Below are 14,335 nucleotides of genomic sequence, written 5' to 3' on the forward strand. Positions count from 1 at the left end.
AATATGAGTCTAAATAACTGGCAAAGAATCGACAATAATGTAAAAAACGTTTAAATCATTGACCAGCAATCGTCTCTATGCTACTGGTTATACTCAGATACTGTTCATGTATTTGTCTTTGGAAATAAAATAAAGAGGAAATTAGCCTACTTGCACCCAAAAGACGTATTAGCCTGTAGCCTGGGTTATTTCCTTTACTGTCTATAGTTATTTCATTTGGCCGTTAGCCACGAGTGTTCATGTGTTTGTCCTCCCTGCAAGAATTATCCAATAGGCCTAAGTTCTTGTCTATATAGCTCCATAGGCCTAGGCTAGGCCTACTATTATTTTTGTTTTGTTGTAGCCTATCTGATTAATTGAACCTGCACTGAACGCACTTGGAAAAGTAGGCTATGTATTGTGTGGAAGTCTTCATGTGCTCCATGTCGCCGCCTATTGAACATGCCGCTGTTTAAAGGTGATGCTCGTTTATGGGATAACAGGTTGTAGGAATAGAGCTGCTCCGTGATTGGTGGAGACTCATCTTTGCACTTTCTTTTTTTCCTGCAAGCTCCTTATGTTCCCGTGTGTGCGTGCGGAGAGCGAGGCGCACCACTTCCATCATTTTGTTTTAAATGAAACAAATAATTTTTGTTTGAAATTAAGCCTATAGCTGGATATAACTCCATCAAACGGCAAACATGACGGTAGGCCTACGGTCAAATCGAGATCATGCACAGCACTATCGGCCTCGAATGTCATGTCTCAAAAAGGTAAGCACTAGATCTATTTTACAAAAATATATAGCCTATTATTATGCAATACAAAATGTGGCCTGCCGCCTGCCATATGTAGGCTTACCACATTTACAGTTTCTGTTTCATATTTGTATTTGTCGAACTTTGAAATGTTTGCTTTCCAGCATGGAAATTCTTCCTTTTAAACTATCCAGTAAAACATCTTATTGTATCATTAGACTATGCATAGTAGGCCTAGTAGTCAGTCAATCAAACAGTAGCCTATATTTGGGAGGCAATTTATTTAAATTTGTTTAGGTGTTACGAAATTTGTTTAGACTACATTTGTTGTCTTGACAGAAACACAAGGCCCACAAAAGCAATTTAGAATACATTTGACCAGTTTATGTTTTGGTATGGACAGTCACTGTTGTTAGATACTAAAAAGCTAGATACTAATGCTACTAAAAGCTTGCAGACTTTGAGCCAATCTTGGCCAAAGTCAGAATCTGTCCTCTAAGCCAATTAGTGTAGCATCAGACAAGCTCTGACATTTGGGAGTTTCAAGTAATTTAAAGCAGGACAACTTTGTTAGTTGCAGTAAATTCACAGGTTAAATATGAAGATCCCCAGGACAAAGTGCTAGCCTTACAATGTTCTTTACTGGGGGCCTACATTGTATAGCTGTTGGTCTACATTGCTAAAAGTTGTCCCCTAAAACAGGCTACAAACAGCAACATGAACTGTGAAAGTTTTGTGGTTGATTTCATTCAATTTTGCATTTCAATACTCATTTGCTGTACAATGATATTGCAAATAGTCTTAGAAATCAGTGCTTGAATGGAACACTAGTCCTGCATTAAACATTGTGCATGTGATAAACCAGTGTTTACAGTTTTGTGTTATGGAATGGTCTGCTTTCGATGCCTGTTAATACAGCTACAGTTATTTTGAGACTTTTTAAAATCAGGTAACATATTTAGATATTCTTGATTCACATCCGTGTGGATCAAAACAGTTTTTATAGTTCTTTGACACTCACAGAATAGCCTCCACAGTAACTAAAACAAAGACAGTGCTTATGGTAAACCCATTTCTCTGTGACCCAGACTGTGATTTTCAAATCTACATGAACCCAAAGCCAGACCTGTGCGCCCTTGATGTGGGCAAGATTTGAGTGAACGAGTGCCCCCCCCCCCCCCCCCCCCCTCCCCTCTCTATCTCTCTCTGCCCTCAGCTGGAGGCCTTGGTTGTGGAAATGCAGAGTGGGTTGAAGGGAACAGACCAGAAGCTCAATGTCACCACCATCCCCCATGTACTGACAGGTGGGTTTGGTACTCCTTCACTTGGTTACTTGCACCATATACTTTCAATTGTAAAATCTCTTACTGTTAGAACTGTATGGTACTACAGACAAAACAGCTGACAATTGCTGAACAGAATATGTTCATTTTGGTCAGGACCAAGCTGTTATTGCTGAGGTTCTCGTACCCAGTGTGCAACAATGTGCTGACCCTTTTTAGACATTTTAATCACACGTTGTGCTTTTTGTTTGTTCTAAATAAAGAAGAAAAACACCAGATGTATAAGAGTGAAAATATGTCTAGTGGACAAGTATCTATCCTGCCTTATCTAGTTTTTACCTAAATACCTAGACACCTAGGATGTATGCCAAATGATGAGACAGCTTTCAGGGCATCCCCAGTCACAGTAGGGCTCCTTCGGGAGGTGTTGTATGTAGATCAGGGAGCGGTGCTCATGCTGTGGCTGTAGTAAGCAGCTAACACTGGCTATATAAGGCAAGCCTACAATTGGATGAGCTCTGTACTCGGTGTGCTCTAAAGTTGTCCCCTTAAGCGCTGCTAAGACCACAGCACAGATCAGTGCTGCCCGAACTCACCTGAACTCAGATGGAATTGCAGAGACATGGCCTAGTTATTGGGAATAAAACAAAACTCCCATTTGGTTAGAAGCATAAAGAGACCCATGTGGTATCATTATAAAAAAACCTAAATTAACTGTTATTAATGTGTGCTTTACAGAGTATGTGTTCCTGACATATTTATTAAATGCTTAATAAGGAATAACTCATTAGGTATATGATATCTAATCTATCTATCTATCTATGTGTGTATCTATCTATCTATCTATCTATCTATCTATCTGAGTAACTACCAAACTAACTAAATGAATACATAACTAATAGAGAGTATGTATGCTCTTTTATTTAATTATTACAATGCACTTTTACTTTAATTATTACAATACAGTTACTACCTACAGTTATTAAATGTTTTACAAAAGTAACCTTCTCTGATCGCTTGCAAACAGTACATACCTGAATATGTAATTCAGGTCTATATTCTTATAGGTCAGGAGATTCTGGCATGGATTGCTAACAAAATGAAAATGGAAACCGAAGGTAAGTGATTGTAAGGAAACAGCATGTGTTTGTCAAGATAATCTTTTTTTAACAGAAAGGAGCCAATGTTATAATGAGGTAATACTGTTACACCGTGTCACCTACATCCTTTATGAGCAATGTAATTTGGCTATCTGTAATTTTATAGCACACTTGGTTTTTAAATTATCGTCCCCTTAGAATTAAATGGTTTTATCTGACATTTTTGTCAAAATAGAGTTATCGACATATTCTTATCCTGTGACAACTTAATAAGGTGAGGTGAGGTTGAAGTTGTATGCATTTTTGGGCATTATATCTAAAAAGGCTTGTTCCCCTTATCAGTGTAACTCTACGTAATTCTACAACTATGAAGTTCAATATCTCAGAACTATTCCGAATGCAGATAGAACCTTATAATTCAAAAGGGACATTATATTGATATTATATGTCATCTTACGTTTCCCCTGTTTCGTCTGTCAGAGGCCCAGGCTTTTGGCACCATGCTGGTGGCGTATGGTTACATTTACCCCCTGCAGGACCACAAGAAACTGATTCTTAAACCTGATGGTAGTTTCTACCGTTTCCAGGTAAACATTCTCTCCTGTGACTTAACTTCTCGAGTCATCACACAGACTAATCTATAAATAAATGCTTCAGTTGTTTTCTCTACACTGCCAGTTGTGTTTACAGCACTGTGATTGTGTTTATGCCATTGTGCAGACGCCCTATTTCTGGCCAGTGCAGAAGTGGCCAGCTGAGGATCTAGATTATGGTATGTTTATTGCCATTAATCAAATTTGAATTTGATTATACATACACATCTATTTCAACCGCATGTGTCACACATCACAGATTTAGTTTGGTACACAATGCTCTTTCTCTTCTTTCAGCAATTTACTTGGCCAAGAGGAACATTCGCAAAAAGGGATCTTTGGAGGTGTACGAACAGGTGAGTAAGTTAACAGACAATTTCCGGTATTATACTTTACAGTATTAATCATACAAGATGAATCCTTTAATGCTCTCTCCCTCTCTCTCCCTCTGTTATACTTAGACACGCTACAATAACTTCCACAAATGGCTGAACCCCAAATGGGATTTCATTGTGATGCAAGCCTCAGAGCAATACAAGTATGATACTACTATCCAATCCCCTTTTAGAGACACATGAGGCCACTGTGCAGAGGGCTTCTAAGGTTTCTGTGTGTTTTTTGCCAGGACTTTCAGTATGTTAATGGCAGAGTTATAGGCATTCGTTTTTACCTCTAATTTCTAATATGTTGAAGAAATACACAAACATATTGTATTTCAGATAAGGAGTAAAATTCATATCAGTGTCTGAGTAGGTATGATGACATTAGCTGATACATTAGTGAACAGCACACTATGAGGACGTTATATTTAATGGAAAAATGACTTTGATCAATTACTTTCATCAGGGCAAACAAGCAGCGTCAGAAGGCTGACCGTGTGGTGTTTGACTGTCAGGAGCGGGCCTACTGGATTGTACAGCGACCACCAGTAAGTCGTTAAAAAGTTTAAAACAACTGAAATCTCAAATCCCAAAGTATGATAAAGCAATAATACTACCACATCCATCAATTCTATTATGTGGCTTGTGTGGTTTGATATCATAATGTACATATAGGCCTTTCTGAAGTACATCAATGGCTATCCATGTGGTATTTAAGAAATCCACATAAATCTTAGAGTGAACTTGCCCATGGTGAAGAGTGAACTTGCCCATGGTAAAATAACAAGGAAAAAACTATTGATTCACTCAGTATAGTTCATGTATGATACTATCTGTATTGATACTGTTGTGGCTTGGATTTCATCCGTGTGCATATCTCCAGAATCATTTTCTTTTGTCACTCTATAGCCAAGAGCACACAGTGCCATGGACTGTCTGGACCGCCTCTCTGATCCCAACGAGGAGGTAACAGGTGAGTCTGATGGGCGATGAGGCCTGGAGCTCTTGCCATGCCACCATAGGTATACGGAAGTAGCAGTACAAATGGCCCCTGGGGCGCAGTAGTATTGCGGTTCTTAAACTTTACAGGTAGTGTGAACACTTCCACAGGTCTTAAAAAGTAAGAGAGGGGGTGGTGACTGTTTTGGTCATTTGAGAGGCCGGAACCCTGGTGGTTGTGATGTGGTTTGTGGTGGGGTGGATGACAGTAAGTAGGAGTGCTTTCCCACCTGCAGCCCCACGTATAAGTCCAATAGGGCGGCTTAGCCGTGTGTCTGCCGTGGCCCAGAACGCCCACGTGCCCCCAGTCACTCTCAATCTGATTACTCAGCTGTAAGAGGATTCATGACCTGCTGATCTTCCTCCAGAGAGTCCAGCCCTCCCTCTCACTCTGTCCCTCTTTCTCCCTCTCTCTCTTCCTCTCTCTCTTCCTCTTTCCCCCTCTCACTCTCCCCCCTCTCTCTCTTTCCCTCTCTCTCTCTCTTTCTCTCTCCAGTCCAGCATATGCTTTCCCTCTTCCTCCCCTGACTTTTCCTTGTACTGTAATACACTGTAAAACAGCTTATAGGGAGAGAGGATGTACTGGGCACAGTGTTGACCCTTGGGGGGTGGAGGTGGAGGGGTCTGTGAAAGCAGCTCCTTCAAGTTGTCAGAGCTTGACCATGATGAGCAGCAAGAGTCTTGCAGCTCAGGCCCCATACCAAAACTATTTGCTCATATGGCCACCATCTTTAGGCAGAGCTGAGGTAATCCAAAACACAGCATGAAACTGTCAGTCTTAAATGAGTTCAGCATGTGCCAGGTTTATTTACCTTTATACAGATTAACTTGGTTTTGTGAGCTTGCGTGCAAACAACAGAGAGTCCCTGATATGCTCCCCTATATTGGATTAGAGATAAGGCTGACGTTTGGCTTATAGTGGTGCTCTTTTGATTGGTGGTTAGGGAGTGAATATTTGATTTATACTACATAATTTAGCGTCATACCAGGAATTTTCAACGTTTAAAGTGTGTTTTTATGTCTTGTTTAGTTGATGATCCTTGTTTTCTTTGTTTCATGCATACAGATTTTTCTTCCAAAGAGGACAGGTTACACAGAGAAACACACACACACACACACACACACACACACACACACACACACACACACACACATACACACACTCTCTCTCTCTCTCTCTCTCTCTCTCTCTCATGTGTCTATTTCAAAGTCTAAGTGACCCAGTAGTTATAGTATTCCATGTGTCTTGCAAAACCCATCTTCCTAAACATTTTAAATAGTTTGTGTTGCTTGTGGTTGAACAGAACCAAGTCATTAGGACAATACCAACAATACTAGCAGCATTCTATCATTACTGAAATAATTTGAATACCTACCATTACCAGTCCAACCCTTTCTGATTATCTACTTACTTTTTCCACAGATTTAACTAATTAACCTTTTCTCCTTTCAGCCACAAACCTTTGACCACTTCAGAAGGACTGTAAGTAGTTGGGTGACATCATTTTTAAATATTATCTGTAGGTCTAGTTCTAGACAGAGAATCCAAATTGCACACATTAAATTGTCACTTGTTATTTTTCAGACAATCCATCTGAATCAGGCCATGATGAGGTCAAGGGTCAAATCAACAGTATCTCTGGGAGCGTAAGTCATTTAAGCAATATGGCACGAGTGGGATTGGTAAGGGTATACCCACGGCTGTGGTACAAAGAGTGCAACAAAACATATTTTAAATGTAAAACAATGTAAAAAATAAAACATCTTTGAATTTCATTGAATTTCAAATCTACTTCCACTTCTAATTCAAATTCAAATTGTAATTCTAGATCCTGTTTTTGACCTCAATTCAAATTAAATTCAAATTCAAGAATTGAATTGGAATTTAGGAGTCATTCTTAATTCAATTCTACACGCCTGCAGGATGCTACTACTTGATGCTGCTACTGGATCCCACAGCTTCTCCACATGTCCTTTCTTTCTTACAGTCTTGTCAAGGATATCACCAAGTACAAGAACCATGACCCTTTCCTGGCCCCCTGCATCCCCAGCAACCCTTGGCTGTCCAATGACGACGCTTACTGGGAGCTCAACTTGCAAAGGTCAGCTGATGCGTCTTAGATGGAGATAGTGGAATGATGCATGTGTTACACACTGTATGCACAGGTAAGCCATTCGACATAACCGAGAAGAGGACATAATGTCACAAACTAGGCTCCTCTTCCACAACCGCTCACCAAGCACCGTCAGCAAAACATAGACCTTTGCATGCACCTGCCAACTGAGCCTTGGGAGAGGGTCGTCAGTACCCTTTGACCACCCCTAATAATGGGCCTGGTTGTATTATACATTACATTATAATGTGTTTCAAATGTGTGTGTGTGTGTGTGTGTGTGTGTGTGTGTGTTTTCTCCTAGTGTGGAAGTTCCTACTAAAATGCGAGTGGAGCGTTGGTCCTTCAGCCTCATGGAGCTGCTCAATGACCCCCGTGGTCGCAAGGACTTTAAGGTCTTCTTAAAGAAGGAGTTCAGCGGTATGTGTGTGATTCAGTTCGCCATTTCAGCAAATCAAAAACACAGTCAATGACCAGTTTCTCTGACATGGCTTGTTACATGCCTCAAAAAGGACTTGATTGGCTGACTTTTCCCCACTTCTGACCACAGGTGAGAACTTGGCGTTTTGGGAAGCTGCGGAGGTGATGAAGTGGGGGTCTGCTGGATCCATGGCCGAACAGTCCCAGGCCATTTTCAAGTGAGATTCTGACCGGACACATGCTCAGTAAAGTGTTGAAAGGGTTTACAAGGCAGAGGCGGAAACACGCTAATAAACGCATGAATGCAAGAGAAACAAACCACTCTTTAAGTCTGACTGAGCAACACTCTGGATGGCCTCAGGGATGAAAAACTGCTCTGAGGATAAAAATAATTCTGGACTGTCCCTCTTGATCTCATTACTAGTTATTAGGATTTTTCCTTAGGGAAGTTTTTGTCCATGAGGAACATTGGCACATTTTAGGTGCTAGAAAAGTTTACAAGGCAAAGCTGAATCAATTGATTGTATTCTGTGTCAAAGAACTTTTTATTTACTGATCTGGTGTTAGGGACTTCATTTAAATGATGGGCACAGTCTAAAGCTAGTTTGATAACTACGCAAAATCTATTTGCTTATTTATTACCATTACCATATCCTAAGCACAAACTTTGGTGGGTCACTTCAAAGCTTTTACATGCCACAAAATACTTCGTCCGCCATTGAATTTAGGCCTCTCTCTGTGCGTTATACTGATCTGATCTCATGTGTTCTCCTAGTATGACAGAGGTAATGAAAAAAGGCTATGGAATACAATATAGGCCACCCCTGCCTAAAGTCATGACAAAGAGACAACTTATAGAACATAGACTCAGTCTAAAGCAAAACAAACATATAATAGAAATATAACATGCCAATGTTGTGATTTGGACTACATTCATTTATATCACAGCCCACCTGAAGTGTCACTCCAAGGACGTTTGTATAAAAGTATAAATATAATATAATTCTATTGGAAATTACCTTGAATGATCCAAAATAACCTAAAATGTTTCAAATGTAGTTTCTCAGGGATTGGAGTTGTAGTATTGTTCTACCCTACATGTGTGACTGTTTTGACCTTTCCGTGTATGACTGTTTTGACCTTCTGTGAATGGCTGTTTTGACCTTCCGTGTATGGCTGTTTTGAACTTCCACATAGCTATTTTGACCTTCTATGTGTGGCTGTTTTGACCTTCTATGTATGGCTGTTTTGATCTTCAGTGTACGGGCCCTATTTTGATCAGGTGTGGTCTCGCACATTATCTAAAAATCGCTATCTTACACCATCTAAAAAGCATTATGCCACTGACCAAGAAAAACCTGGTCTATAGCGAAAGGCGCATATGAAGCACATCTGAAGACGCACTGTCACAAGATGTAAGCATCTTACAAGATGTAAGATGTAAGCAGCAACTCCTCTGCAGGATAAATGTCCTTAGGTTTTTTATTCAGTCATTCGAACATTATTGGGGTAAGTGTTGCTTTTTTCAGGCTATGTTTTCGATGGTAACCTATTGTCAGTCAATAGTGAAAATAATTAACTGTGTATAACTATTTTGTCATTGACTATGACACCACGGTGAAGTTAGTTTCACTTTACCTATGAGTTCAAATAACAGACGAGTGCAGATGCTTGTAGGCTATACTCTGCTAGTTTTAGTAAAGCATGGTTTAGTGGAATACCTGTTCCATTCGGTCTTGCGTACACGCAGATTCCTTCAAATGTGCCGCTGACTATCAAAATACCGATGTGCTGTTTGAAGTTGCGCTGCTTGCTGTTAAAGGGAATGACAGATGTAATTTTCATTGGTTTAAAGGATGTTACGCACAAAAACACACCCATGGCTGATTAATAAACATAAGAACCACGTTTTTGCGCCAAGCGCCCGACGTTTGATACCAAAACCACCCAGAATGTGGACTGGACAAACCCCTAAATGTATTTAAGCTATTTGCCAGTGTCCATGCATTTTAGATTGCCAAAATAGGGCCCTAAGGCTGTTTGACCTCATTGTCTGAACTCTGGCTCTGCTGCTTGTGTCCTCAGGACTTTCCTGGCCCCCGGAGCCCCACGCTGGATCAACATTGACGGCAGGACCATGGGCTTGACTGTGAAAGGTCTGGACCATCCTCACAGATACGTCCTGGATGCTGCTCAGACCCATGTCTTCCTGCTAATGAAGAAGGTGAAGTAGCTGCCATCTTCATGGTTGTGTGTTTTAAACACTAAGTGCATGGCTTTTCATTGTAAGTGGCAGGGATGGGCAATATTTATAACACATATATTTAAAATACATATTTTAAATACAAAATAGTATTTTGTGATTTGTATTTTACTGGGTTGAAGAAAATGGCTACGTGTTTTGTATCAAAATACTTTATAGGTGTGTATTTTTGTAGTTTAAAACTATAAAAAATATTTTGACATCATAAAAGTGCAAAACAATGAATGTAGCCTCTGACTGGTGCTGACTCTGTAATTTGCTCACACTTATTGTGATCAGAATGTTGAGAATCAGGGTATTTGATATTTTATTTGAAAATACATTTTGATGTATTTTTGCCCATCCCTGGTAAGTGTTATAGGTGATAGATTGGATTTGAGGAACCACAATTTTTCTGTCACAGGACACCTTTTTCAGGTACCTAAAGTCACCTACTTACAAGGATATGCAGAAGAAAGCAATCGATCCTGCGCCACACAACTACAGGTATGCTCTTATAGAAATGTTATGTGCGCTTTTTTCTACTTATTGTTGATACTTGGCAAATATCCATCCTACATAGTGACACAAGACACGTACAAAAAGCACACACCTAAATATAAACATTAGTGTCTCCTTTTTTATGTGCCAGTGCATAGTGTCCCCTGGCTACCTTTTTATATATTCTCTTTTTTTACATTATTTTAACTACTACAGTTATTGTCTTGTTGCCCTTTTCGTTTTTTTCCTCCTGCCTGAGGTCATTCCTTTGTTTATTGCACTTAGCACTTTATTGTGAAGCACTTTAGTACGTCTCAGCTGTCTGTAAATGTGCTATAGAATTTGACTTGACTTAAAATTTTACTTGACTTGATAGTCACACAAACACAATATCAGTTTTGGTATTGGAGCAGATTGCACTGATAATTGGATCATATCTCATTTACATCATATTGTATTGTTGTGTATTCAGTTAAGCTGTATCTGCTGGTGTTTTACTCATCACCTTTTTTTCCTCCAAAGTTTAAATAATTTCGTCTGTGACGTTTTGCATCACAATTTTGTGATACACCTTTCTATCAACTTATGTTCTATTGTGTATAACCAGTTTTGAACTTCCATTTGCTATTTATGGCCTGCAGGCCTCATTGACCTGAGCTCATGCAAGTCAGAAAGGGGGAAAGGTTCCAGTGGGGGCTGGCATGGAAGCAAAAAGGGGGGAGTGAGGGTGTGTTTGTGTTTGTGTTTTAATGTACAGAATCACATACAGTCCATCTGATAAATAGGTGTGTGCCTGGACTCAATTTTATACATGGCTGGTACATATAATGGCTGGTCATTTTTGACCAGGAATACACATGGGTGTTCTAAAGTTAAATAAAACACTCAAATTCTTATGAAAATGATCAAAATTTGTTTTGTGTGTTCAGATGCCCTGTGTTAACAAAATCATGGTAGTCAGAATAAGTTAACAATATTTTTGAGAGAAAATAATTGTCAATCGGTCACATTTGCCCGCGAACACAACAGGAGGGTTATCACTTAATGGTCACCAGTAAATAGAGAGTGTTGTGCTCTACAATCTTTGGTCACTGAGCGGGCACTCTACAATCTTAAGCGATCTACAATCTGTGGTCACTTGTCTCATTTCAGAATGAAAGTGCTTTTCCTCTCAGAGTTTGATTGAAAGGGACAGGACTTATCACTCCCTCTCTAATGATGACTGATTGACTCATCTCATAAATCTGATAAACCAAGCTCCTCTTAGTGTAATTTCCAGATTATTATGTCAGGAGTTAAATAACAACAACTTGTATTTATATAGCGCTTTACCAAGGCACCCAAAGCACTTTTAATTATAATCATAAGCATATGATTTGGCAACAGGCTACATTCTGGAACAGTTTCAAGTTGGTGGGTGTTTCCCCGCAGAATGCAGGCCTCATCTCACCTATTCTCTCTTTGCCCCTTGACCTTTAGCGATGCCCAGGTGGAGCAAAACGGCAGGAACCTCAAGCCGGGCGTCGACCCCATCATCCTTTGGCAACGCAGTGAGGAGGAACGCATGACGGCTGAGGCAGCAGCGAGACCCGTGGACATCAGCCAGATCAAGAACAAGCTGGACCGCAAGTAAACTGCAAGATGACCCATGACCCCCACGAAGACACGAAACAAAGCGGAAAAAAAACAGTGTAGGTCTGTTCACCCGTACAAGATTCAACCAAACAGGAACACGCGCAGCATGAGCTACAACTACCCATGAATGCCCCTTTAGTCCATCTGATTGGCTGTGGAAACTGGTCATGACATTGCATGGTGGCCTCTAGAGCAGGAGTTTAAGGTAGACTCAGATGGATTTACAAGGATATTCATATTTAGTTTTTTGTTGTTGTTTAGCTCTTCTTGAAATGTGAGGAAGTGATATATTTGGATGGATATACTTCTTAAAAAAATGGAATGAAATGTATTTTTAAATAGTGAGATCATTATAATGAGGTCATGGTACCACAAACAAAACGTAACATAGATAGCATACAGCACAATCTAGTGCCGTCTATTGAAGCTATACAATATGAGAAGTATGAATATATACATTAAGGTATACAGCGGGGAAAATAAGTATTGAACACGTCAACATTTTTTTCAGTAAGTATACTTCCAATGAGGCTATTTGCATGAAATCAGTCACCAGACATTAGTATTAACTCAGATAATCCACCCATATAAAAAAATCCAAACATTAAAGTCCATAGGTAGAGTTATGTGCAATAAAGTGGAATGACACAGGAAAAAAGTATTGAACACGCCTGCTGAAATTTCTTAAATACTTTGTGGAAAAGCCTTTATTCGTAATGACAGCTTTAAGGCATTTCCTGTATGATGAAACTAATCAGTCACAGTATTCTGGTGTGAGTTTGGCCCATTCTTTTAAACAGATAGTCCTTTAATATTGAAGATTTCAGGGGTCCCTGTTGTGAATCCTGATCTTTAGTTAACTTCCAAAACTGTTCAATTGAATTAAAGTCAGGGCCTTGATTTCCTTTCTCTGAAATCAATTGAGAGTTTCCTTTGCTGAATGGTTTGGATCATTGTCCTGCTGGAAGGTCTAGCCATGTCTCATCCTCATCATCCTGGTGGATGTAAAGATTCTTCCGGAACAAAATTACTCCATTCATCATTCCTTCAACTGTATGAAGTCTGCTAGTACCATGAGATGAAGAACAGCCCACACCATGATGCCACCACCTCCAAACCTCACTGTTGGTAGGGTATTTTTAGGGTGATGCACAGTGCCATTTCTCCTCCAAATATGGTGTGTAGTATGACATCCGAAAAGTTACATTTTTAACCAGAATGCAATCTCTCAGTATTTCATAGGATTCTTCAAATGTTGTGAAGCAAACTTTCAACGAGCTTTGACATGTTTTTCTTCAGCAATAGAGTCATGCGGGATGAGCGTGCATAGAGGCTATGGCGGTGGAGTGCATTACCAATGATTTTCTCTGTAACAATTGTACCTGCTGCATCTTTCTGGAGCTTTCTCAGAGTGGTCCTTGGCTCTTAGGCTACTCTTCTGACTATCCTTCTGATTCCTGGTCAGAAATCTTGCAAGGAGATCCTGTGCATGGCCAGTTGATGATGTAGTGATGTTCCTTCCACTTGCAAATAATGGCTCCAATATTGCTTGCTGGATGATTCTGAAGTTTTGAAGTGCATCTGTAACCAGTTCCATTAATATGTTTTGCAACAATAAGGTTGCAAAGATCTTGGGAGAGCTCTTTGATTTTACCCATCATGAAATGTTTCTTGTGTGACACCTTGCTAACAAAAAACCTTTTTATAGCCCACCAGTGTGTACTAACCCAGCTTATATCAATTTGTACAGATAGGAGGGATAATTTCTCTAACTACTTATAGATTCCAGTTTGTTCCTTGCCATTCTTTGCGTTTGTGTACTGCTTTTTCTTAGCGTGTTCAATACTTTTTCCCTGTGCCATTCCACTTTTTTACTCATAACACTACTTTTAGACATTAGTGTTTGGATTTTTATATATGTGTGGATTACCTAAGTTAATACTAATGTCCGGTGAAAATTTCATGCGAATAGCCTCACTGGAAGAATACTTACTGAAAAAAATGTTGACGTGTTCAATACTTATTTTCCCCGCTGTATATTGAAGCTATACAATATGAGAAGTATGAATATATACATTAAGGTATATATTGAAGCTATACAATATGAGAAGTATGAATATATACATTAAGGTATCTATTGAAGCTTTACAATATGAGAAGTATGAATATATACATTAAGGTATATATTGAGATGAGGTTATTTTCCTCACCTGGGTGAGCGGATCAGGTGGAGGTTTGATTTTTACCTGACAGTATCCATTACAGCATAATTCATTACTGGTTGCAGTCACCTTTCTATCTTAGTGCAGATTACAGCTTGACATAACACCTG

General features: G+C 39.6%; 1 protein-coding gene across 2 annotated transcripts; it reads left to right on the forward strand.

The window, feature by feature from the left end:
- Window positions 1-26: 26 nt before the first annotated feature.
- rgs9a (regulator of G protein signaling 9a) lies at window positions 27-12,523 on the forward strand. Of its 2 annotated transcripts, XM_042087095.1 has the most exons (18): window positions 27-457; window positions 646-752; window positions 1,954-2,041; window positions 3,088-3,138; window positions 3,601-3,707; window positions 3,841-3,892; window positions 4,011-4,069; window positions 4,175-4,251; window positions 4,560-4,641; window positions 5,003-5,059; window positions 6,546-6,575; window positions 6,678-6,739; window positions 7,081-7,194; window positions 7,510-7,625; window positions 7,756-7,843; window positions 9,711-9,849; window positions 10,292-10,374; window positions 11,848-12,523. In XM_042087095.1, exons 2-18 carry the CDS (start codon window positions 681-683, stop codon window positions 11,999-12,001), a joined length of 1,431 nt encoding a protein of 476 aa, XP_041943029.1. In that variant the 5' UTR covers window positions 27-457; window positions 646-680; the 3' UTR covers window positions 12,002-12,523. The 2 variants fall into 2 exon arrangements, with proteins under 2 accessions (XP_041943029.1, XP_041943028.1); XM_042087094.1 differs by having other exon boundaries at window positions 27-752.
- Window positions 12,524-14,335: the final 1,812 nt, after the last annotated feature.

The sequence above is a fragment of the Alosa sapidissima genome, chromosome 3 (genome assembly GCF_018492685.1).
Source record: "Alosa sapidissima isolate fAloSap1 chromosome 3, fAloSap1.pri, whole genome shotgun sequence".
Classification (NCBI taxonomy): domain Eukaryota; kingdom Metazoa; phylum Chordata; class Actinopteri; order Clupeiformes; family Clupeidae; genus Alosa; species Alosa sapidissima.

Bases quoted from the DNA above. Each gene is read 5' to 3' on its own strand.
- rgs9a (XM_042087094.1), top strand. From the start codon at position 681: ATGACGGTAGGCCTACGGTCAAATCGAGATCATGCACAGCACTATCGG. The intron at 3,893-4,010 runs GTATGTTTATTG...CTCTTCTTTCAG, and splicing joins AGCTGAGGATCTAGATTATG to CAATTTACTTGGCCAAGAGG. The intron at 9,850-10,291 runs GTGAAGTAGCTG...TTTCTGTCACAG, and splicing joins TCTTCCTGCTAATGAAGAAG to GACACCTTTTTCAGGTACCT.